Source organism: Gopherus flavomarginatus, chromosome 4, assembly GCF_025201925.1.
Source record: "Gopherus flavomarginatus isolate rGopFla2 chromosome 4, rGopFla2.mat.asm, whole genome shotgun sequence".
NCBI classification, from domain to species: Eukaryota; Metazoa; Chordata; order Testudines; family Testudinidae; genus Gopherus; species Gopherus flavomarginatus.
Genome location: NC_066620.1, coordinates 86,342,433 through 86,368,843, shown reverse-complemented (window position 1 = coordinate 86,368,843; position 26,411 = coordinate 86,342,433). Strand labels below are relative to the sequence as shown.

At 44.3% G+C, this 26,411-nt stretch overlaps 1 protein-coding gene across 2 annotated transcripts; it reads left to right on the top strand.

The window, feature by feature from the left end:
• The first annotated feature begins 562 nt into the window (after positions 1–562).
• Positions 563–24,528, top strand: TBP (TATA-box binding protein). Of its 2 annotated transcripts, none has more exons than XM_050949172.1 (8): positions 563–643; positions 3,800–4,041; positions 5,869–6,194; positions 13,376–13,463; positions 18,725–18,816; positions 21,986–22,153; positions 23,006–23,100; positions 23,692–24,528. In XM_050949172.1, the coding sequence occupies exons 2-8, from the start codon at positions 3,988–3,990 to the stop codon at positions 23,769–23,771; spliced, it is 903 nt and encodes a 300-aa protein (XP_050805129.1). In that variant the 5' UTR covers positions 563–643; positions 3,800–3,987; the 3' UTR covers positions 23,772–24,528. The 2 variants fall into 2 exon arrangements, with proteins under 2 accessions (XP_050805129.1, XP_050805128.1); XM_050949171.1 differs by lacking the exon at positions 563–643 and adding an exon at positions 960–1,117.
• Positions 24,529–26,411: the final 1,883 nt, after the last annotated feature.

The following is a 26,411-nucleotide window of genomic DNA, read 5'->3' as shown; positions in this document are numbered from 1 at the left end:
TCCTTTATGGAGCCATTTATAGAGAGAAAATAGCACGGACTGAGGCTTCTCTTCTGCACCACACCACCCAGGAACCAAATCTACAGAAGTCCAGATTGTTGCATTATTTTGGCTCCCCCCCCCATAAGATTGGCACCTGTCCAGGTTTTCCCAGGATCCTAGCTGTCCCAATCCCAGGGGATCTGTAGGGTTCTGAGGACACGCTGCCAGCTGTCCGGTTTCATGGGCTGAGGGTCATCCCGCATTGCCCCAGGTGTGGGCAGAGGTGCCACCTCTGAGTACAAACGCCAGGCTCTGTGGGGCAGTGGAAGCTGGTGCTGAAATGCAATAGCCCCAACGCAGACATGGCGGGGGCTGTAATGGCTGCGGGTTGGGCTGCGCCCCGGGCTGTTTGCAGTGGAGGGTTTTTGCGCTGGGTTCTGTGACGATAAACAACCCCCCAGTGGGGGCGGGATCGGAGCCTGGCTGATCCGCCCTCCCACCAGCTTCGCCCTCACTCAAGATGGCCACCGTGAAAAGGGCAAGGGGAGCTACTGGCGGAAGTGACGCATTATGCGCGCGCCGGAGAAGGGGGCGGGCGGCAGCAGGTGGGGTCGGCACCGCCGCCGGGTCTGTGCAGCGCGGGCAGGGAGCGGAGCGGCAGGTATCGAACCCCCCGGGCAGAGCAGACGGGGCCTCGGCGCCGCTGCGGGAGGCGGGCGCGTTTCTCCCCCTGGCCCGGGCAGGGTCCCGCCGCCTGGCGCGAGGGCCCCGTTCCCAGCCCGGCTGCCCCGTCCCGAGCCTGCCCCCATCGCCCGGGCTTCCTCCCGCCTCAGATACCGACCCCCCTGCCCCGGGCCGGGCCCGCGGCCGCTTCTCCCGCCGGGCTGCTCCGGCCACGCTTCGTGCGCGGCGGCCCGGGCCCAGGCTCGTTCCCTTCCCGCCGCCCGGGGGCGAGCCCGGCCGCGCCGCGCCGCGCGGAGGCCGAGCTCTCCTTGCCCGAGGCCAGAGCGTCAGAAGCGGGTTCCCAGCCCGGAGCTGAGCGCGGCCTTTCCGGGGCTTTCCTCGCACGGGCTTGTCGGAGAAGCGCCCTCTTGTAAACCAGTGTGTGCAGAAACGAGAAGCTGCGCGTCTTTCTGTACGTCTGTTATCTGGCCCTTCTGCGGTGCTCGGGCCTTCCCGGGCCTTTTGGCGTGGCTAGGAGGGCTGGAGACGGGGTACCGATGAGTTCAGTGTATTCCCGATAAGCCAATCACTGTAGTATGTTGGCAGCAGGAATTCTGATTTGTCCCGTGCCACTGACTTCCTTAGTGTGATGTTGGGCAGGTCACTAAACTGCCTTGTCTCTTTCCTCATCTTCAAAATGGGAACAATGCAGTATTGGAAAATCAGCCTCACCCAGCAGCCTGCGGAGATTAGTTATTTGTTAGCCAAATAATATATCCTGGGGTGTTCATGATCACCCTTATAGTGAAAGGGAGGGCAAATCAGGTTTCATTACAGTTTTGCAAGGTTGGAGTAACATAATTATGTATATGATTATGAAGCTTATTGTTAAGTGCTCTGAAGATGAAAAATGGTATGCAATTACACCTCTACCTTGATATAACACTGTCCTTGGGAGCCAAAAAATCTTACTGCGTTATAGGTGAAACTGTGTTACATTGAACTTGCTTTGATCCACTGGAGTGCGCAGCTATGCCTCCCCCAGAGCACTGCTTTACCGCATTATATCCAAATTCATGTTATATTGGGTGGCGTTATAGCGAGGTAGCGGTGTACTAAGTATTATTACATAGCCAAACCTCCCATTGAAGTTAGTGGGATATTCTTCCATCAGAAGTATTGGTTCAGGCTCTCCGCAAGTACATAAGTTCCAGTCATGTTTAAACTGCTCCTCTTGCTGTAATTTCGTATGCATTATTTTGTGGGGAAGCTCAGTGGCGCTGAAGGCAGGGTATCCTCAGAAGTCCCTTGCCTGTGGAATTTGTTCCTCACACAAATGTAGCTAAACTCAAAACAGGCCATATTTACACTGTGTTGCAAGACCTTGGTCTAGTCTTTTTCCTAACTGTGGGTCAAGGAATCCCTGATTTAAAAAAAAAAAAAAGAAAAAGGTAGCTGAACAGGTTTTCTTCAGACTTTCAAAACACTTACTTCAGGGCTGGAAATGCGTCTGAGATTTCAGCCCAACAGTTAATGGTTTTAGGAACCTGAAAGTTACTAGAAGTGTTTGATGGGGCGGTGTGTGGGGGGGAACCTATTTTAAGCTTCTAACTGCCCTGTTGTTAGTGCAGTGCTGTAATTTGGGAAAATCAGAAGATTAAAAAGATTAAAAAGATATACCTATACGTCAATTGGAAAACTCAAATTATTTTCTCACTTTTTTTCTTCTCTGTAAGGTGCATGTAATTCTTTGGTGATATGTCTCAGTGCTTCATTTTTTGTCTGGAGTTGGCAGAGGAAACTTTTTTTTTCCTTTCTGATTTTAATAATGTTTTGCTGTTAAATCATTTCCAGCAGCTCAGGCTTCAAGAACAATCCCACAACAACAAATGAATGTACAAGCATAGGGACTAGAAATCTTGGTATCAAGCTAGGGAAGTTACTGTAGATTAACAAAATAATGTTAAAAACATTGGTGCTGTTTCAAAAAAATCAGCTCAAACTCTACCGTCGGTTGTACCAGGGCACTCTAACTGAAATCAGCTGAGCTGAACTGGTACAGTTCAGAGTAGAGTTGGGTCTGCTGTGTTTTGGAAGCACTACTCAATATATGATGAGCTATAAATATCAAATTAACTTTATTTAGTATCTTGGAAAAATTTGTTCAATATTTGAGTATCATTAATTTTAATGCACAGATGTAATTTTTTAGTGGAATATTGAGACATAATTTTAATATATGAATGAATCTAAAAACATAGATTTCTGTTACATATGTTTAAGGCTTAAGTAAAACATATTGTGTTTTGGTGGCAAAGTTTGGAATCATTATAACTAAAGGCTCAGCCCTGCGAACCCTTAAGGTATGTCTACATTAGAAATGCCACAGTGGCGCAGCTGCACTGCTGTAATATAGACACTAACTACAGCAATGAAAGGAGTTTTTCCATCACTAGTAAATCCATCTCTCCGAGCAGGGGCGGCTCTATGTATTTTGCCACCCCAAGCACAGCAGTCAGGCAGCTTTCGGCGGCACGCTTGCGGGAGGTCCACTGGTAACGCGGATTCGGTGGCATGTCTGTGGGAGGTCTGCCGGTCCTGCGCCTTCAGCGTACCTGCCGCCAAATTGCTGCCGAAGCCGTGGGATCTGCGGATCTCCTGCAGGCATGCCACTGAAGCCATTCTGACTGCTGCCCTCACAGCAACCGGCAGGCCGCCCCCCGGCGGCTTGCCACCCCAGGCACACACTTGGTGCGCTGGTGCCTGGAGCCGCCCCATCTCCGAGAGGCAGTAGGTAGGTTGGTGGAAGAATTCTCCCGGCGACCTACTGCTTTCTACATCAGGGATAGGTGTAGAAAAGGGGAATTGTGTCTTGGGTGTGAATTTTTCAGACCCCCAAGCAATATAGTTAGGTCAACCTAACTTTCTAGTGTAGACCAGCCCTTAGGCATGTGTGTGGTCTCACTGAATCCAATGGGTCTGTTCATGTGAGTAGAGTCACACACATAAATAAGTTCTTGGCGGGAGTGAAGTTTCAAAGGCAGCATAATGTTCACAAATATATTTAAGGACTGCTATGTTACATGGCAGCTGGATGTAATCATACGAGTTTTTTAAACATATAGTTATTAAGCGCCTACTTTTTCCCTTTCAGGTTTTGGACTGTATTTTAGACTTACTACACAGACTTTTCTGGAGCTGATGTTTTCATAACGCTTCAAGAGTGGCTGAGAAACTAGTTGCTGGAATGCTTTAGGGGGGAAATAACCCATGACGGTGTGGAATTACTTTTATTGAATTGGTGGAATTATTTCTATCCCGACCAAAGAAGTAATTGGAATCATGGATCAGAACAACAGCTTACCACCCTACGCCCAGGGGTTAGCATCCCCTCAGGTAAAAAAAACAAATTATTTTAAATTTACTCGTGAGATGAATTTCTTTATAAAAGAGATTTCAGTGTCTTGAGTAACAATATGGATGCATATGGATATGAAAGATTGTTTAGAATCTAGCAATATTAATGTGCTTATTTGCTAGAGAAGGGTCTAATATTTGTTGCTTTTGGAACTACTTTATATGATAACAGGTACTAGGATAAAAAGTAGTTAGTTGTAATCTCTAGAGTATTTTCCTCCATTTTACCTTCAAACATGTAAATTACTATTTTTTTTGTTTTAAATTAAACTACAATTTCATTGCAATTGGGTGTTTAACAGTATTCTCATTTTCTAGATGTTGAAGTACAATTGTTCTACAAATACCAAATTTTCTTGTGTGAATTGTTTATCTAAAACAGAAGAATATTAATAGGACACTAAAAAAAAAATTCAGCTGACAATTAACTAATTTTAAAAAGTCCACTTTGTGGTAAAGCCCTCTTTCATGTGCACTCACAAAAGAGAAAATTCTTCAGGGTTTTTCTATTGCCCTCTTAATGTTTATAAGGATCTCTTCAGTATGGGAGAAACATTCATTCTTGATGTAATTCCATTGACTTTAATGTAAACATGTTATATAGTGGAAAGGGTGACACTGATTATTCAGATGCACAGTGTAAGCAAATTAATTAAATAGATAAATATATTTTTGTAAATTTAAGGTTTACATTTAATGGAGATTTCAGAAATATACAAATATATGTAATTCTCATTCTTTAATCTTTGTTTAGATTTAAGTAAAACAAATGTTAAGTCCATCTTAGTGGTAAAATTTGAAATAATTGAGCCTGGAGTGCCCATCACCCCCAAATATCACTGCAGTTGATAGTTTCTTTGCTCAGACAACTGAGCAGTAAATTGACATGAGCCTGAACTCCCCTTTAATTTCTGGAGGTTCTCTCCAGGTCACATTTTGAAGCATACCCACAAGGTGATATGAGGAAGCTGCCACTGCTAATGCTGTATCTCTTCTTTTTGTATAAGGACAATTTCAGTCTTCAGGGCTTTTAAGTCGTTATTTTCCACAAGCACCAAATTCACTGGGTTTGTTTCCTTTTTTTGAGAGAGAGCTATTAGATGTTAGCATATTCTTCAGGAAAACAAAGCTCCGGAGTATACACTGAAGAGAATAATCCTTCACTAGCTAGTGAACAGGAGTACTGGACTGGACAATTAATGGAAATAAAAATAGTTCTAAGTACTGTGCAGTAAAATGAGCTTCAAAGACCTAGCTTACACTACAGAATTAGGTTGATGCAAGGCAGCTTATGTTGACCTAACTATGTAAGTGTCTACAGTAAAAATTCGTTCCCGCTGACGTAACTGCCCTGCTAGGCTGACTTAATAACTCCACCTCCATGAGAGGCATACAATCAATGTTGATGTAACTAGGTCGATGCAGTGTCAGTGTAGACACTGTGTTGCTTACATCGACTGTTACTGCCTTTCAGAAGCTGTCCCATAATGCTCCACACTGATTGTACCATCAGTACGAGCGCTCCTGGTGAGGATGCTCACTGCTGACACAAGGAGTGTAGTGTGGACAAGCAAAAATGATTTAATTATTGCGGCAGCAGTATGCCAACATATGTTAGGTTGACATAATTTTGCAGTGTAGACATGCCCTAAGAGTATTAATTTCTAACAAATCCCCACTCAGGCTGGGAAGGGTACAAACCACCATTTTTGTTCTTAACCTCATGCAACAAATGTTTGATTTTTCTCATAAAAGTAAATGGACTTGACTGAACTCAAGCTTTATTCTTTATACTCTCTTCTTTAGGGTGCCATGACTCCTGGAATTCCAATTTTTAGCCCAATGATGCCCTATGGCACTGGACTGACACCACAGCCGGTCCAAAGCAGCAACAGTCTATCTATTCTGGAGGAACAGCAGAGGCAGCAGCAGCAAGCAGCACAACAGTCCACATCACAGCAAGCAACACAGGGAACATCCAGTCAAACGCCGCAGCTCTTCCATTCACAGACTCTTACTACAGCTCCTTTACCAGGAACCACGCCACTCTATCCCTCTCCAATGACTCCTATGACCCCAATAACACCTGCAACACCTGCATCTGAGAGCTCTGGGATTGTGCCACAGCTGCAGTGAGTGTACTTGATATATTTTTATTATACAATCTCTCCCACCCATACAGTGAGCCTTTTAAAGATTTAGTGACTTAGATGATTTAAAACTTCTGTTAATGTGGCGGTTCAGTAGTAGAAGTGGGACTTCTTGCTGATCTTTGTAAGCCATAGATCTAATATGCACTCTGTTGAGCTGCTTAATGTCATCTTATGTCTTCATGTGGTGGCTTTATAATACTGTAACTGTTTTTGGCTATATGCAGTTTCAAAAGTCCAACAAACTTGTAGTGAAATGTAATCCGAATTAATAATCTAATATGTCAAAATACATATAACCTTTAAATATATTCTCAGCTGTAACCTATTGAAATGCTTGCATATCGTGACTGTTTTTAAAATAACCTCTGTTTCCTGGTTATACTAGTTTTTTAATGAGAGGCTTATTAAAATTGAAAATATAAATCTACAGTGGAAAGGGAATTAAAAGGGGAAAAAACCCTGTTAGTCAACTATAGATGGAATTGTCCTTAGTATCTTGTCTTGTTTTCTAGTTGACTACTGCGTATGAGGTTATGTTCAGGGGAGAAAAATATAGAACTAGTTCAAGGTATTGGGTCTGAAAATCTTTTTCACTGTACTTTGCAATAAAGGGAAAACACTAAAGTCTTTATTTTATGGCAACCTATAGAAAAAGTGCCAGTGGGCATTTTGTACTCAAAACAACCTTATTTTTGAGTACAGATGACATTCTCATATGCTGTGATATAAATTCAACTTGGCTCTCTAAATTTAACAAAAATCCTTTGTTTTTAACTGTTGAGAAAAAAGGGAACCTTGTGATATCTGGGGAAAATTGAGAGAACTTTAATATACATCAATTGTATCATTGCTACCACCTCTGTAAAATAATCCTTGGTGTAACTTCATCACAGTCAATAGTGTTAAACCATAGATGTATCTGACCCAATCAAACATGCTTGAACAGCAAAATCTCAGTATCAAGTCATGTACAGTTCTTCTTCGAGTGCTTGCTCATATCGATTCCAATTAGGTGTGCGCGCGCTGCGTGCACGTTCGTCGGGAGATTTTTACCCTAGCTACACTCGGTGGGTTGGCTCGGTCGCTCCCTGGAGTGGCGCCGTTATGGCGCCGGATATATGCCCCTGCCGACCCAATGGCCCTTCAGTTCCTTCTTATCGCCCGTGTCGGTCGTTGGAACTGTGGAGCGCGGCTTTGCTGATCTCCATGTCCCTAGCTTCTTGTAGTTCTTTGCTGTTTGTTGTTGTATGGTTCGAGTTCTTGTAGTTATAGCTAGTGTTAGTACTTCTATTCATAGTTAGTGTATATAGTTTAAGGGGGGATCGGGGATTAGCCCCTTTCCTCTACCCCGGTGCGGGCCCATGCCCAAGGCACCAGGATTCAAACCGTGCTTGGCGTGCCAGAAGCTGATGCCAATAGGGATCCCCTCGACTCCTGCCTCAAGTGCCTAGGGGAATCCCACCTTACCAATAAGTGCTGCATCTGCAAGTTGTTTAAACCAAGGACGAAGAAGAAGCAGGACTTTCAACTGAAGCAGCTCCTCATGGAGTCGGCACTTAGTCCTGCAGCGTCGGTACCGAGCGCCCAACACACTGCCTCAGTAAGGAGCACCCCTTCGGCCCCGGACCACTCCAGTACCGAGAAGGAGCCCCGGCACCGACATCTGCTCGGCACCGCTCCCTGTCCCCAAGACCCAGGAAGCAACATAGCACTCCAGCTGCTTCAGCTCCACAGAAGGAGCGCTCTTCTAAGATGGTTTGTCCGGCACCATCATCTGCCGCGGCACCGTCGACTGTGGCACCGCCGATTGCAGCTCCACCAAGCGTGGCACCGTCGATTCCGGTCCCACAAGGGCTGTTGAGTCCGGTGCCTGACAGCTCCCCGGCTCATGCAGTGGTTGAGCTTGCCCTCCCTTCTACACAGGAAACCTTCTCCACAGCAAGGGAATTCCTTGCCATGACGGAGTCGACACGGCCTCAACCCCCGGCACCGCCGGTGTGGGTCATACAATCCATCGGGAAAACGGCCCTAGTAAGGCCACCTTCTGTTGGTCCAACAGAGAGACGTTGTTCGAGAGCGTCTGTGAGACCGTGATCTTGATCGCACCGTTCTCGCTCCCGGCGCCGCTCGCAGTCCCGGCACCGCTCTCCATCGCAGTATCGGTCGCACTTGCGGCACCCTTTGACATCTCGTTCGCCGGCCAGATACTCCCGGCACCGCTCTCGGCACCGTGTATCCCGCAGTCGCTCCAGACGAAGGGGCTCGAGATCCCGGTCAACCTCCTGGCACTGCTACAGTAGAAGGTCCCGGTCTCGCTCGCGGTACCGTTATAGCTCCTAGTACCGCCCCAGGATCGAGCATCCAGAACAGTGGCGCCCTCCCAGGGTCTATTGGCACCGCCGTGGCCATCAAGACACACATCGGTGTCATCGCAGGCTGGTAGCGCATCCTATCCTCAGGAGCGTGACTCTGACGTCCCCAGCCATATATTTCCAGAGAGCCAGAGGCACGAGCAAGGGCCTCATCACTGGTCCTTCTGGACATCGTGGGCATACCACCAAGCCCGAGGTGCTCCATCAGTGGCTCCACGGTCGGCCCCGTCAGAACACTAGATAATAGAGGTGACAGTAAGCTCCCCCCCCCCCCCCCCACGGGCACAGATGAGGCTCCGATACATCTGCAGACACCCAGGTTCCACCTGACACAGATGACGCTCCTCAAGTACAGGAGCCCCCACAGGACCCCCTGGTCCCGGGCCTCTCCTCCTTCTCCTCGCCTGACGAGGCGGTGGCGGGAACATCCTCCTCAGGCCCTCCACCAATTGATCTCAGGGCCCATCAAGACCTTTTGAGACGAGTGGCTCAGAATGTGAACTTACAGGTGGAGGAGGTCCCTGAAATAGAGGACCCTGTCGTGGACATCCTATCGGCTGATGCACCTACTAGAGTGGCTCTTCCGTTTTGTCCACACCATACAGGCTAATGTGGACACCGTTTGGCAATCCCCAGCCTCGATTCCACCTATAGCAAGGGGAATAAAGAGAAAACATATGGTCCTCTCAAAGGGGTATGAATATCTCTACATTCACCCACCTCCTTGCTCTTTAGTGATGCAATCGATGAATGAAAGGGAGCATCATGGCCAGCAAGCCCCAGCTCCTAAGTCAAAGGAGGCTAGGCGCATGGACCTCCTAGACTGCAAAATATACTCAGCCGAGGGGCCTCCAACTTAGGGTGGCAAACCAACAAGCCCTCCTAAGTAGATATACTTTAACATGCGGGTGTCCTTGGGGAAGTTTACGGAGCTTCTTCCCCAGGAGTCCCGTCAAGAATTTACTGCCCTACTCGAGGAGGATAAAAAGGTAGCAAGAACCTCTCTCCAAGCCTCTCTGGATGCAGCGGACTCTGCAAGCCAGAACTCTGGCGTCAGGAGTGAGGATGAGGCGTATCTCTTGGCTCCAGGTATCAGGCCTTCCCCCTGAATTACAACAAACTATTCAGGATTTGCCCTTCGAAGGCCAGGGCCTGTTCTCAGATAAGACTGACCCCAGACTGCAAAGTCTGAAGGAAAATCGCGTTAGAATGCGCTCACTGGATATCCACATGCCAGTGACCCAACGCAGGACCTTCCGGCCCCAGCCACACCGCCCTTACGCCCTGCCTAGGCTGCGTCAGGACTTTAGCAGAAGGCGTGGTAGAGGGAATTGTCGGAGGCAGTCTGGCCCTCAAGGAGGTCAAAATCAGGCGCCCCCTAAACCACCAGTGGGGCCCAAGCAGAACTTTTGATGGGACGCCTGAGGGCGGCCCACCAGTTGCTCTGCCGGATCCTTCTCCTCCCTTTTTCAACCGCCTCTCTCAATTCCTCTCTGCCTGGTCCCAACTAATTTCAGATCGTTGGGTCCTGCGCACGGTGGAAGTGGGATACCACCTCCAGTTTGTTTCAACCCCGCCTTCCCATCCTCCCTCCCTGTCCCTCTTCAGGGACCCCTCTCATGAGCAGTTTCTCTTACAAGAGGTCCAGTAGCTCCTAGCCATGGGAGCCATAGAGGAGGGGCCACAAGACATGAGGGGCAAGGGATTTTATTCCCGCTACTTCCTAATCCCCAGGGCAAAGGGAGGTCTACGACCGATCCTAGACCTGCGAGAACTCAACAAATTCATGATAAAGCTGAAGTTCTGCATGGTAACCCTGGGGACCATTATCCTGCCCCTGGATCTGGGAGACTGGTACGCATCCTTCATATCCAGGGCAGCATATTTCCACATCGCAATTTACCCACCACACCACAGACGGTACCTCCGTTTTGTGGTCAACCATCAACACTTTCAGTTTGGCCTTTCTGCTGCTCCGCATGTGTCCACAAAATGCATGGCTGTAGTCGCCACCTCTCTCCGGCGTCATCGGATACATGTCTCCCGTATCTCAACGATTGGCTCATTTGAGGGACTTCCCAGTTACAAGTGTCGCAGCACCTGCGCATCGTCAAAGACCTCTTCGGTAGCCTAGGCCTGATGATCAACACAGAGAAGTCTGCTCTGACACCCCACGCAGAGAATAGACTTCATCGGAGCAGTTCTGGACTCCAGTCTGGCCAGAGCCTGCCTCCCGCAGTTGCGTTTTCAAGCAATGGCTTCAATTATTCAAGGTCTTCAAACCTTCCCGACGTCAGTGCGCACCTGCTTCAGCCTAGTAGGTCACACAGCCTCCTGCACCTTCGTGACCAAGCACGCGAGGCTACGCCTCCGTCCCTTTCAAACCTGGCTTGCTTCAATATACCAACCACGCAGAGACAGCCTAGACTCGGTGCTCACTATTCCCCAGAAGTTTCTGGGCTCCCTAATCTGGTGGCTAAACCCCACTCTATTCTGTGCAGGGATGCCATTCCACCTACTGCAACCCTCGATGGCCCTAATAACGGACGCGTCATCTCTGGGTTGGGGTGCCCACCTCAAGGACCTTTGCACTCAAGACCTCTGGTCACCTCAAGAGCTGGCCTTACACATCAATGTGCGGGAGCTGAGAGCAGTCCGTCTAGCATGCCAGGTGTTTCGAGACCATCTCTAAGGCCGTTGTGTATCAGTGTTCACGGACAACACAACGGCCATGTTTTACATAAACAAGCAGGGCGGAGCACGCTCCTCCCTCCTTTGTCAAGAAGCCTTCCACCTCTGGGACTTTTGCATAGCCCACTCGATCGATTTGGTAGCGTCTTTTCTCCCAGGAGTCCAGAACACTCTGGCGGATCACCTCAGTAGATCCTTCCTGTCTCAAGTGGTCGATTCGTCTGGACGTCATCCATTCTGTTTTCCGGAAGTGAGGGTTTCCCCACATAGACCTCTCTGCCTCCCGAGAGAACAGGAAATGCCAGGTGTTATGCTCCTTCCAGGGATGCTCCCCGGGCTCCCTCTCGGACGCATTCCTGATCCCGTGGAAGAGGCACCTACTCTATGCCTTCCCACTGTTTCCGCTCGTCCACAGAGTCCTACTCAAGCTCCGCAGGGACAACGCCCACCTGATCTTGATTGCTCCAGCGTGGCCGAGGCAGCACTGGTACACCATGTTGTTCGACCCCAATTCCCCTGCCATTCTGGCCGGATCTCATAACACAGAACTTCGGCAGGCTTCACCATCCAGACCTGCAGTCTCTTCATCTCACAGCATGGTTGCTGCGTGGTTGAGCCAGTCTGAGTTGCGTTGCTCTGCCTCGGTCCAACAGGTACTCTTGGGCAGTAGGAAGCCTTCCACTAGGACGACATATCTGGCTAAGTGGAAGCATTTCTCCTGCTGGTGCGCTCAGCGTAACTCAGTCCCCAGGCAGGTGTCCGTTCCTACTGTCCTGGACTACCTCTGGTCCCTGAAAGAACAGGGCCTAGTGGTCTCTTCCATAAAGGTGCATCTGGCAGCCATCTCCGCCTTCCACCCAGGGGAAAATGGCTGATCAATCTTCTCTCACCCCATAGTTTCAAGGTTCCTCAAGAGATTGGAACGTTTGTACCCTCAAGTCAGGTGCCCGACCCCTACCTGGTGCTAGCCAAGCTTATGGGTGCTCCTTTCGAACCACTGGCCACCTGCTCACTGTTGTACCTTTCCTGGAAGACAGCCTTCCTCATCGCTATTACTTCGGCAAGACGAGTATCTGAGTTTCGGGCCTTGACAGTGGACCCCCCGTATACGGTATTCCATAAGGACAAGGTACGGCTGTGACCACACGCCTCCTTCCTCCCTGAGGTGATGTCCGCCTTTCATGTCAATCAAGACATCTTCCTCCCAGTCTTTTTCCCGAAGCCGCACCCATCGCATCGGGAACAACAGCTGCACACCCTAGACGTTCGCAGGGCTCTCGCCTTTCATATAGAGAGAACAAAACCCTTCCGAAGGTCGCCTCAGCTCTTTGTAGCTGTGGCAGACCAGATGAAAGGCCTACTGGTCTCATCCCAACGAATTTCATCTTGGGTAACATCCTGCATCCGTCCATGCTACGATTTGGCTCACGTTCCGGCTAGCCACCTCACTGCCCATTCTACTCGGGCACAAGCTTCATCTGCCGCCTTCCTGACCCATGTTCCCATCCAGGAAGTATGTCGGGCAGCTACCTGGTCATTGATTCACACCTTTGCCTCACATTACGCATTGGTTCAACAGGCCAGAGATGATGCAGCATTTGGCTCAGCAGTTTTGCATTCTGCAACATCTCACTCCGACCCCACCGCCTTGGTAAGGCTTGGGAATCACCTAACTAGAATCGATATGAACAAGCACTCAAAGAAGAAAAGACGGTTACTCACCTTTGCAACTGTTGTTCTTCGAGATGTGTTGCTCGTATCCATTCCAAACTCACCCTCCTTCCCCTCTGTCGGAGTAGCCGACAAGAAGGAACTGAAGGGCCGTTGGGTCGGCAGGGGTATATATCCAGCGCCATAATGGCACCACTCCGGGGGCGCCTAGCAGACCCACTGAGTGTTGCTAGGGTAAAAATCTTCCAACGAACGTGCACGCAGCATGCACACACCTAATTGGAATGGATATGAGCAACACATCTCGAAGAACAACAGTTACAAAGGTGAGTAACCGAATTGTTGGAAAAAAAAAAAAAAAAAGAGATCCCAGGAATCCTTCATTAAATCTAACCTTACCAACTAATCTCTCTAACTTGTCTTCAGGAATATTGTGTCCACTGTGAATCTTGGTTGCAAACTTGACCTAAAAACTATTGCGCTTCGAGCCCGAAATGCTGAATACAATCCCAAGGTAAGAGAGACGTATTAGATTTGAATGGGGGACAGACTTTTCACTAGCCATCAATGAAACAAGTCTAAGTGTAGTCTACACTTAAACTTTGCTCGTAGAGCTATACTGGCAAAACCTACCTGTTGTTGATGTTTATATGAAGAAAAAAGACCTAAAAAGAGCTTGCCAGTAGAGCTTATATTGGTTCAGGAAGTTAAATAAGATGTACTGGAAAAAGCCCTGGTATATCTGTGACTACAGTGGGGCTTTTGCTGGTATAGAAACATCGCCAAAAAAAAATAAAAAATTTCACACCCCTAACCAATATTGCTAGATTGGCAAAAGCTTCTTGTGTAGACCTGTCTGTAGTAGTTTAAACAGGGAATCATGTGCTGCTTGCTCTCTGGGACTCCTCTGTCTCCACCCCCTACTTCTTTATCCTCTCCATCCTCAAGTGTAATTGTAGAATCAGATGTGTTTGTTTCCATTGTGGGTCTGTGTAGTTCAAAGCCAAGAGCCATTGCTTTTTAAAGCGTTTACACTAGCAGTTCTCAACTTGTGGGAACCAGTGCTGGCTCAGACTTGCTGGGACCTGGGGCCAAAGCCCAAGCCCCACTACCTGGGACAGAAGCTGAAGTCTGAGCCCCACCACCCAGGGTTGAAGCCGGAGCGTGAGGGTTTCAGCCCTGGGTGGCAGAGCTCAGGTTACAGGCCCTCTGTCTGGGGCTGACGCCTGGAGCGGTGGGTCTTGGGCTTCAGTCCCCCTCCTTGGGTCATGTAATTTTTGTTGTCATAAGGGGGTCACGGTGCAATGAAGTTTGAGAACCCCTGCTCTACACTGTGAATTAACAATGTTTGAGCACAGTTGTTAACATGGCTAGAAGCTTCACTTCACTTCTCTTCTCTTTTTGGTTCCATGATATTCAACTGAGATTTGCATTATAGTAGCAGTCAAAGGACCAAATCAGAGCTCCATGGCGCTTGGTGCTATGCGAACCCATAAGAAGATAGGTGTATCAGTTTCAGGGCAACTGCACCTGTATTCCTCCCTCCATGGTCCACCAAAGGCACTGATTTACAGGTTTCCAATGCCTATCCATTAGGCCTCCTAGGCGGAGATGCACATCTCACTGCATTCTGACCAGGGTTTTTAAGGCTGCACAGCTCCCTGATTTACACTGATATCTCGGCAAGCCAGTTTGCCTATATACAAGTACTGCCTTTTTGCCATCTCTTTGATGGGTATGACCAATGCATTGCCTGCAGTTATAATTTGCCACACAGCTCCTACTATGCTAGCACATTTATTCTTAAAGAAAAAGCATTTACATAGAAAATGTATTATTATAACAATAAAAGAACTAAAATACATGCTAATTATCAGGTGACCTATTCCCTGTCATCCAGTCCCAGCTTCTGGCAGTCAGAGGCTTAGGGACATCCAGAGCATGGGGTTGCGTCTGACCATCTTGACTAAGAGCTATTGACGGAGCTATCTTCCATGAACTCGTCTAGTTCTTCTGTGAACCCAGTTGTAGTTCTGGCCTTCACAAAATCTCTTAGCAAGAAGTTCCATAGCTTGACACTGTGTTGTGTGAAGTACTGCCTGATGTTAGTTTTAAACATGGTGTCCATTAATTTCTTTGAGTGACCCCTTGTTCTTATGTTATGTGAAGGGGTAAATAACACTTCCTTATTCTGTCTTCATGCCATTCATGATTTTATAAACTTCTCTCTAAACTGAACAGTCCCAGTCTTAATCTCTCCTCATATGGAAGTTGTTCCTAATAATTTTTCTTCCCTTCTTGGTACCATTTCAGTATCTCTTTTTTGAGATGAGGCAACCAAAACTGCACGCAGTATTCAAGGTGTGGGCATAGCATGGATAGATAGATATATAGTGGCATGATATTTTCTGTCTTATTAGCTATCTTATGGTTCCCAACATTCGGTTAGCTCTTTTAACATGTGTTAACAGGGCAATTAGTATTCTGACATGTTAGCTGGTAGCGTTCAATCACAGGTGCTTTTTGTAGTTTACCCTCTACCAAATAACTCAGGTTAAAATACAAATTTCCCTGTTTACACTAGGGAGTTGGTGTTTGTATGTACACTCCTTCTATTCTAATGTGTTCATATCTGAAGGATATACAGTCTTACATAACGATGGGATATGTGAGTGATTTTTAACAAACAGCAAGAGGGAGGGAGGTTGATGGGACAAGAGTGACCGTAAAAGACCAGGTTACTCAAGTCATATACACACTTGAGTAAGAAGGTTTCTATAATGGTGTGGTGGAAACTCTCTCCCTCCACATTCCAAGCTGCTGGAAAGCGGGGGTTGCTGTTCCTGAACAATGATCGGGAGTTCCATCTTTCATATTATTCCGTGGAGAATACATGTCTGTACTTTAATCCCTCTGCTCTATCTATCTGTGGGAGAAGAAGCAATGCTTTTTCTGTGCTTCACTGCCACCTCAGGGACTTACGAATGTGCAGGGGTCTGCCCCTCCCTCAACATGGAGTGGGATGGTCTGTCACTTCACCTCCCCTCCAATCTCCATTTTTGAGCCTTCTTACTTAGTAGCTCCAGTATCCTTCTGAGCTGATGGTCAGAGGTTTCTAATGAAGCAGCAAAACTGACAGTACCCTGATATTTTTTTTTTTGGTTTGGTTTTTGTTTTTTTGGGTCCATTTTGCTCTTGTCCACAAGATTCTGAATATCAGCAGTAAAAATTGGTGGCTGTACTTTACTTTCTCTTAACTACGGCTTGGGAAGCTCTGAACAGCAAGTAGAGGACCTGGAGCTGTCCTTTAACTGAATCAGGAAAATACCGTTTTGTACTCAGTTCTTAGGAAGGTTCTTTGCAACTACTTCAAAAAAAAAAATCATATGAAAGCTTAAATGTTGCAGAATTGATGTCTCTTGCCTTCGAGAAAAGTTCCTCCTTGGCAGGGGATGTGTGGATTTTTTTTTTTTTTTTTTTTAAGGCCCTGGACGAGGAAAGTGCTAGTTTTAAAACTCTGGTCATAGAACAATAAAAGCACACATTTATGTAAATTTGAGATGGTAGCCATAGTTGTACTATGGCTTATTTCCATAAAGGCAAAAACATTAGTGGAGTGGGATGTGACTTCAGCAAGAATAGTTTTGGGCAACAGCATGATGCTTGTTGTTTTTAAAGTAAGTAGGCTATGTAAAGTTTGTGAACTCAGGTAATCAAGATGAATCATCAGATTCCCTAGTGGGGGAGAGAGAAGGATTTGTTATACACTCTGAATTATCATCAAAACAACCTTTATAAACCTTTATTGTTTAATCTAAAAACCTTTTAAGGAATTTATAGTATCTCTAGCTTTCAAGCCATTCATGTGCATTTACAAGGAAGTGTAGTGTGGTTGTAGGATAATAGCTCCACATTAGATTGGGTGAATGATGGTTTTAAGTTGAGTTGGGATATTAGCATGAGCAATAGGCCTAAGGTACGTGACCAAAAAGAATGAGCTCAGGAGAAAAAAGAAGAGTTGTGTTGTGACCCTTCAAAATAATACTGTTATCTTATTTAACGTTTGGGTTGAAGTAATAAAAGTAAAACATGGTTAATTGGGTACCAGGTGCAGTAAATCATTGGCTATATAAGAAACTGCTTCATTTGGCCTTAGCTAAGGTCTGATCATTGGCAGTGACATCACTTGTTTGTTAAAGGATATAAAAAAGTAAACTCTTAAAGGGGTTTATATATTAATACCTGTCTGATCAAGTTGGAGGTGACCAATATGGATCTAAGCACCCCTGGGTTTAATCCATTAGTAAGTAACTTGAGCAAATGTTTCATTACTGCTTGGATGTAGTAAATTGCTTAATATTTAGGCATTTTAGGAACGTTTAGAGCAATTGTATAAATACCATTTGGCCTTTGGATTTAATAAAGGAATTTATGGTAAAATTAGTGTTGTGGTAATACCCTGCATAAATAATAATTAAGCAAGGGTGTTGGAATTTCCTAATAATCTTATTAAGGTTTACCACAAGTCAGTTTCCATACAAGCATTCCTTTATTAGTCAAAAGACCATATTTTGCTGGTTACAATCAAAATACAAACATAAGCATATCCACACAGCCATATTCTATACCCTACCACGATACAGTTGTCTGATACACTCACAATCGGATCATGCCTGGGAGACCCCTTCCCTTCATGGCATGGTTCCAGAGGGTTAAGGAAAAGCTCCAACAAAACATCTAGAAAGCCTTGCTTTTTTTATACATTATAACTAACACATGACATCACTGCTGGTTATTGGGCCTTAGCTGAAGCAGTTGAGGGCATCACTCTTGTTTTATTCAGAGTTATTTCCCTTATCTCACTTTCCCATATTTTTTCCAACTACTGAACTAGGCATTTGTAACCAATTATTTACTGCACCTGGTGCCCAGTTAACCATGTTTTCTTTATTTCCCAAATGTTAAATGAGATAACGCTGGTAATTTGCAAAGAGTCAATACAAGTTGAACACAAACAATCCTTCTGATGAGTTCATTCTTTCTGGCCACATGGGTTAGGCCTGTTGCTCATGCCAATAGCCAAACACCATTTAAAACCATAGTTCACTCAAATGTGGGCTAAATTCCTACACATGGAGATTAGAGCCCAGAACTATGACTAATGATGCTATGGGCGTATGTTTGCAATAATTCAGCTGGTTTCTACCCATAACATAACCAGCATTCTGAGGTTGGACAATCCCTTCAGTTTTCCTGTTTTAGTTTCTCATCAGTAAAATGAAGGTGCAAGAGTTGTGTACCTTGCAAGGGTGGGGAGACTTAAAGGGACAAAATCAAACTTCTGGCTGGAAATTATTGGTTGTTACAAGTAATGTTAGTATAACTGAAAGATTGCAGAGAGCCTGTTCTTTATTCACATAATTTAATTGGTGCATTTAACAACATGCTGTATAGAATAATTTGTTCTTTTTATAGTAAGATTTCCTTTCTTTGTATTGGTCTTTCACACAGTAAGAGAAACATTTTAATAAAAAGGGAAAATGTGATTGTAAAAGCCCATTTTTGCGGGAGGGGGGAGGGTCAAGCATAGTATTTAAAGCTACATTTCATTCATTTTTTAAAATGGTTTAGATCTCAAGTTGGCAGAGCTTTCAGAATTTAAGAAGGCGGTATAAGTGGAAAGTTGGTTAATACTGTTTAAAATTTGGTAATGCATTTTTGTATAGAATTCTTCCAGCAATAATATCACTAACAGCTTCAAGTTATGCATTTCAGCGTTTTGCTGCTGTCATCATGAGAATAAGAGAACCACGTACTACTGCACTTATATTCAGCTCTGGAAAAATGGTGTGCACAGGGGCGAAAAGGTTTGTATAATTGTAACTTTGTAACTGCTCATTAAGTCAGCTTGTAATTCAGGATCAGTTGACCATTCCAGTCTACAGTGTTTACTGGCACTGGATATCTCTTGACATACGAGCAAACTGGCAGCCCAGACACTTCTTTCCAAAGAACTGATTAAGTTAGAACAGCACTTTTGGTGCATGTGCCATAGTCCAAATGGGGTGCAGGCTTTAGAAATGTCTGTGGTTTCACCTATTCTCATTAAAACAAAGCCCTCGTTTTCAAAATGGAACGGTCCAGGCGCAGAATTGTAGGTGTGCACTAATGACTTGAGAAATGTCTGACTGGGAGGAGGAGAGTGAGAATAGGAATGCGATTTGATGTCAGTAATTTCCCTCATCTATCCCAAATCAATCACCATGACCCTCACAGGTTGCCATGTTCAGAGGCCCCTCCTCCTGGCTTGTCAGTGCTCCTGCACTGGCCAAAGGGGATCCTGTAGAGCAGTGGTTCTCTCACTTTTGTGTAAATGGTGGAGGCTGACAGCTCACTGATCCCCATGTAATAACCTTGTGACCCCCTGAGGGGTCCTGACCCCCCGTTTGAGAACCCCTGCTGAAGAGTGAAGCAAAATAGGCTCACTCCATATGCAGTCTGCGCAGAGCATGATACCTGGACAGTGTTCCCAGTACTACCCTCTGATTTTCCAGTAGTATGAATGCATGGCTTATCAAAACACGATGCATTAAATCCAAGCAGGGAGGGTATTATATTCCCCCCCCCCCCCAGTCAATAACTAAGACACACTGTGTAATACTGATAGCTAAGTGACTTCCTAGAGAGAGTATTAGGGTTCTTCATGGAATAAGCAAGCACTGAAAGTGTTTTTATAATGGCAATGCATATATTGTTGAATATAAAATTCCATTAAAAGGAAAAGCTGAAGAAAATCCCTAAAATTACTTGACTATAATGTTTAGCTCTAACAATATGGTGTATCTGTATTGTGTTTTGATGAATGTCTAGCTAGAGATATGCATTGTTGTGGTAGCTGTGTCAGTACCAGAATATTAGAGAAACAAGGTGGGTGAGGTAATATGTTATCGGACCAACTTTTGTTGGTAAGGGAGACAAGCTTTCGACTTACACAGAGCTCTTCTTATTGGACAAAAATCCACTTAAGATATTAACCTCACCCACCTTGCTTCTCTAGTTAAAAATATAACACCCATTTTTATTGTAAAAACTGAAGACTGAAGGAATTGAATTTACTAAGCCAAGTCACTGCTTGAATAAGGTATATATGTGTTCTCACATTTCAAGAGATCAAGTGGATTACCAAAATGTTTGGGCTCTGTTACTAATGACCGAGTGCATCTGTTTAGTTGTAATTTTTTACACAAATTTAGCTCAATTTTAAGGAAGCATTTTTTACTGTTGACTTTAAATCATGTTTAAAATCATTTAAATCTTGAATAAAAACAATCCATCCTGTCTGGTTTCTACACTGACTGATCACTGATTCATGTGATCTTAGGCACTTAACCAGTATGCCTCAGATTCCCCATTTGTAAAACTATCATATTTGCCTTACAGAGGTGCAGGGGGTTAATGTGCTGAGCACTTGATGGTGAAGAGTTATATTAGGGTTTATATTCATTTGCTTATATCAGAGATACTCAGGCTGAGGCTCCCAAGCCACACGAGGCTCTTTAATGTGTATCTTTGCAGCACATGATATTAAAACTGATTGTTAATTAAATCACACCGTATCAGGATGCTTTTACTATGTTGTTAACCAATTGTAATTGATAAAATAAGTCATTCTGATGTGAGGCTATTTTCCCTTCATACTGTTTAAATATGAATATATAGTACTATGGTAAATGAAACCATGCATTCACCCTACAGTGGCTCTTTTGGGTAATCTTGATCACTAATTTGGCTCCTCAAGCACTGAGGACTGAGTACCACTCAGTAATGCTCATTATTGCTTCCGGATTCTTTACAGAGATTTAAAGATACCATATATATTCAATCATAATCCAGTTAGTATATAAGCTGAACCCCCACCCCTGCCCCCAAGATGGATAAGTAAAAATGGATTTTTTTTAATAACCCGTTCATAATTCAGGGGTCAGCAAACTTTGGCTCCTGGGCCATCAGGATAAGCTGCTGGTGGGCTGAGATGGTTTGTTTACCTTGAGCGTCTGCAGGCACAAAGTGTCCCAGCTGCTTACCCTGATGGGCTGGGACAGCAACTGGTGGGGAAATGTTTTGTGGGGGGGAGAAGCTGGAGGTCAGGGGAGTAACCCATGTGACCACCCCCCACATGACCCTACCTCTAGCCCAGGACCCTCACACTCTCCTCATCCCATCCCTTCCCACCTCATCTGGGGAGGGCCAGGGAAGGATGTCTCTGGCCTGGCTGGAGCTGCTCCGGCAGGCCAGACTGGGGGGCGCAGCCACAGCATGTTCCAGTGGGCTTGGGCTGAGCAGCATGGCACAGCTGCAGCCTGCCAGTGCTGGAGCTGCAGCTGCTTCAGAGGCTGGGGGGAGAGCAGTATGGCCAGAAGTGGAGAGATTCTGGCCCCACCTCTTCCCTTTTGGCTCTGCTGCCTCTCCTTGCTCCCTCTGTTGGAGGGAGGGGCTGTGTCCCACCTCTCCCTCTCTATACCTGTAAATAAGCTGAGCCCCTTCTCTGGTGCTTCCCTTTTTTTACTAAAAAAAAATTTGGCTTATGAACAAGTATATACAGTAATTAAAATAGACCCAGATCCAGTGGCCAAGAAAGAAGCTTTACTTTCTGAAAAGAAGAGCAAAGAACAACCATCCAGAAAGGAAGGACAAAATAATCAAGACCAATGAATTCAGTTAGGTTTTACCAGACCTTGTAGAGTAAGGGTGGGCAGGGGAGAACAGGACGCTGGTGGCATACTGAGAGGGATTTGTGCAGAATGAATATTTAAACTGTAAAGACCAAAGTGTAAAATAATTATTTTGAGGCTTCTGAAAGGATATTAACAGGATAGAAAGCAATGTTAGTAGTTGCTAACTATGTATACAAGTATTTTGGTATACGACCGTACATTCCTCATTCCCTTCAGTTTTTCCACATATATGCTTTTTAAAGCTGGTCACTTCAGTGATACTTACATGAGGGAGTACAATGAATGTCTTTTCTCCCTTCAGTGAGGAGCAGTCCAGATTGGCAGCAAGGAAATATGCGAGAGTTGTTCAAAAATTGGGCTTTCCAGCAAAATTCTTGGATTTTAAGATTCAGAACATGGTGGGAAGCTGTGATGTGAAATTTCCTATCAGATTAGAGGGACTGGTACTTACACATCAACAGTTTAGCAGGTAAATAAAACAGCTTAATATGATTCATTATTGCTGAATACTTGGTCTAGTGATCTCAAAGGGTGTACTGTACTAGTTAGATTGTTCCTTTGCAGATTGGGAGTATCCTACACCTCCATTCTTCTTGTTCATTTGCCTCTGGTTTTGTCAGCCAGATGCTAATCCACACACAAATGCCTTCCCCACTAAATCTTTGTGGAGCCCCTTCCTGGTCAGTAAGTTTTGCAGTGTTGCACATGGAAACACACAGGCAGATTCAACTCTAGCCCCCTGTCGAGACATAGGCAAGTGGAGTTGCCTGCAACCATGCAATTCTGCAGGGAGGTTGTCAAGCACAAAATGACATCAAATGAACAAAACAGGAAAGACTGGTATAAAACATTCAGCATTGAAAGGGCGGTAAGAATAGCAACACGTAAAATTGTCTAATTTAAACAAAACACTGAAACCTTTTATTCACTGTGTTTTTGTCCAAAATAGATGAAAGAACATGGGTCAGATAAAATAACCCAGTATCTGTTTTAACAACATGGGAAATCATGGACACCTAAAATGCTAGCTTAGAAACTGACATAAGTTAAGTTTAATTGCTTAAATCATTTAATATTTAGGCTTGCACTTCTAGCTAATTCCTTGTGAGTATATTTAACTCTTGGATACCTCTGGTTTTCAGGCATCAATTACTAGTGCTAAATTATGCCAGGAAAAGCCAATTCTTATCCCACCTCTGCCTCTTTTTGGGAAGGGTGTTTAGCTGTTTTCTGTTGCTGAACATGAGAAGAGTGACTCTGATCAGCTAATGTCAACTTCAGATTAGTTTGTTTGCTTGACCGGCTCTGTCTTTCCTTTCAGTTATGAGCCAGAGTTGTTTCCTGGCTTAATCTACCGAATGATCAAGCCAAGAATTGTCCTACTTATTTTTGTTTCTGGAAAGGTGGTTTTAACTGGTAAGTAACCAAGCCAACAATATTGATGCTTTTAATAGTCTAGGGTTAGGCTACAGCACCAGGAACATACATCTTTCTTACTAACAGTGTCATTAGAATGCTAAACTACACTGATTTGCAAAGGTTTTCAATTCTGAAGTTTCATTTAGAGAAGCGTATTATTTATTAGTCAGTTCGTTGGCGTGGTGGACATGCTGAGAGCAAAAATGGGTTATACACTGTCCTTATTTTTACACTGTTATAAAAGCCTTTCTTCTGAATAAAATGCTATGAAGTTATAACTCATGTTTACATAAGGAAATGCCTACAGGAAATCTATAAACTACAAATATTCAACACTCGAGTATAAATACAGTTACTCTATTGGAAGTGTGAAACTATATTCATCATATGAAATACATGATAATAGAAAACAAGCCAACAAAAATTGTAAATCTAAAGCAATCCCAATAGTGTAGGGAAAGAGGGCAGGTAAGAGTGTGAGAGAGATTGGGAGCTGCCTCATCTGTACAGTACCTGGATCAAAACTAATTGTGAAACATAAGTATGTTAACTTTCAGAATGTACTTTCTAATTTTTCTCTGTTTCTAGGTGCTAAAGTCAGAGCAGAAATTTATGAAGCATTTGAAAATATATATCCTATTTTAAAGGGATTCAGAAAGACGACGTAACAGTTTTTACAAAGAAATTTTTGGGATACACTTCAAAAGGTATTGGGTATGGATGGCACAGTAGTAACAAGAGATGGACTTTCAGTTACAAACTGCAACACCAAGACTCAGTGTTTTCCAGTTAGTGCCTACTTCCCTGATACTCATGGGAAACTTTTTTTTATGGATTATGTCTACTGAGTTACGGTGAATTGCTTTATTGAGCTGTTCTTGGAGCACCTCTTTCAAGTTTTATTTATATTTTAGCTTTTGATTAATTTTAATGTCAATTCTTTTAGGCACCCACAAATTGGTAAGTTGGTTTTGAGATAAATGCAACCATGCCACCCCAAATGTATAAACCACTTCAATTGCTGTTTTAACTTTTTCATAAATGGTTTTTATAATCTTACTTCAAAAGTTACTTTTAAAAGTTTTTTTTTCTCCATTTGTAGAATTTTTTTTTTTTGCGCCAGACATTCCCCTTTTTCCAGTGTTCAGCAGGACAGAATAAATTTATTAATGAAAATGGCTGGCTGTATATATTCTTCTTTTTTGGGAAATTAATGTCTTTTTTCAGCTCTGTGTATTAAATACTGTTTATAAAACTTTATGGGAAGACCCTTAATGACTTTTAAAAAGTAACCCTGCTTGACCTTTGCTGCTGTTAATGTGGTAAGTGCATGCTGTAGAAATATGTAATGTACTGAATATTTGAGTCTTTTATATAACTTTCTTAACAACAAGCCAGTATTAAAGCAGTGCATTTGCCATGTGATTTTTGACCCTATTTTCTTAAAATCTGGTTTGGTTCTAAGCAGTTGGATATTTTAGACACTAGGATTAACACACTGATTTCACTGGGTTTCTTGAATATTTTTACTTTTACAGTATCTTCTCTTCTGCTTAGTGTTAAAGACTTAGTATGAAGTCACTAATCAGTTTAGGTCCATGTTCTGTTTTATCTGAATGACAATGATTTGTGCAGACCAAATATATAGCTACGGTTTGGCTGAAAATGTGAACTGAAATCTTGCTTAAATTAAGTGGTGATGGTAAAGATATTCTGCTAAATTCAGGCCTAAAATCTAACCTCTTCAATCGTTCTGATCAGCTAAAATCTTGTGTAATGTCACAATAGAGCCTTTGATTGCAGCAGTGCTATTCATAAACTGATGTTTTTCTAAGTACTTTGTTCCAGTGCAGTCTCAAAGCCCTCATGTCCCAGATTTCAGCATATACATAATGAAACTTCCCTTTGCACTGCAGCTGGAGTTCAACAAGCTGAGGGGCTGAAGTTAGGAAGATTCCAGCCTCCTCAGAGCTGAGATGGGTCAGTGCAATTGTCAAGCTTTCTGGGTGCCTTCAGAGGTTTAAAGATAAAATAGACAGGACACAAGAATGACAGGCCTGGCTGAATTCATGTGTGCTCAGCTTAATTAAGGGCCAACTTTTTAAACTAGATAACTCAAACTGCTGTTTTCACATATGACCAGAAAAAAGGAACAATTGTGAAGCTGCCATTCTCTGAGAATATTGTTTCAGAAACAAGCATGTGGGAAATCTAAACTTAAGGTTGGCCGTGTCTCTTTCACTCTTCTCTTCCTCAAAGTTTTGTATACTATCTTTAGTAAGATTTAAGTAATTTTAATTTTCACAATTTGAGAATGGTGGACAACCAACCACTACCTTATTAAAAATTTGTTTAGTGATATGCCCTATTTTAACTGCACATTTTAAGATGTTTCAGTGGAGCTATGGACTTGTCCATTATTGATGTCTGGACCTGTAATTCTCAACTGCTATGACTCCTTCAGTGGGTGCTGTAGTGTAGCCAGAACTTGAGCTGCATCCTTTGTGGCTTTGTCTGCTATTCTTAGGCCTGTAGTTCTCAATCAGGTAAACTTGAATGGATTTCACTTTAAGGGAATGCCAGAATAATGGAAGGTCTAGAGGCTTCAGGGATGCTACAACTTCTTTAGTTTCCTGAATTCTCTGCGTGGCTAATAATTTACTTCTGCAGAGGAACTGCATGATGGCAGACTCTGAAAAAGATTTGGGGGATGGTGGATAATCAGCTGAGCATGAGCTCCCACTGCAATGCTGTGGCCAAAAGAGCTAAAGTGATCCTGGGAGGCATAAAAAGGACTCCTGAGTAAGAAGAGAGGTTATTTTAGCTTTCTTTTTGGCACTGATGTGACTGCAATTCAAGAAAGATGTTGACAAATTGGAGAGGGTTCAGAAAAGAGCACTGATAATTATTAAAGGATTAGAAAACATGCCTTTTAGTGAAACAGAGCTCAAGGGGTGATTTGATTACAGGTTGTAAGTACCTACCTGGGCACCAAGTGTTTAACAAGGGGCTTGTCATGGTATAATTCCCCACTCTGAACCTTAGCGTCCAAAAGATGGGGTACCAGCACGAATTCCTCTAAGCTCAATTACCAGCTTAGTACTTGTAGTGCTGCCACCAACCAGGAATTCCAGTGCCTGGTACACTCTGGTCCACCCAAGACCCAGTCCCTCTGGATCTTAACACAAGGAAAGTAAACCGGTTGCCTCTCCCAGGCTTCCCCTGGAAGATCACTGTGATTTAAACTTCTTGAATCTTAAAACAGAGGAAAATTCTCTCTCAGGGAGAGTCTGGGAGGGGAGGGGGAA

Bases quoted from the DNA above. Each gene is read 5' to 3' on its own strand.
- TBP (XM_050949172.1), top strand. From the start codon at position 3,988: ATGGATCAGAACAACAGCTTACCACCCTACGCCCAGGGGTTAGCATCC. The intron at 4,042-5,868 runs GTAAAAAAAACA...TCTCTTCTTTAG, and splicing joins AGGGGTTAGCATCCCCTCAG to GGTGCCATGACTCCTGGAAT. The intron at 6,195-13,375 runs GTGAGTGTACTT...ACTTGTCTTCAG, and splicing joins GGGATTGTGCCACAGCTGCA to GAATATTGTGTCCACTGTGA.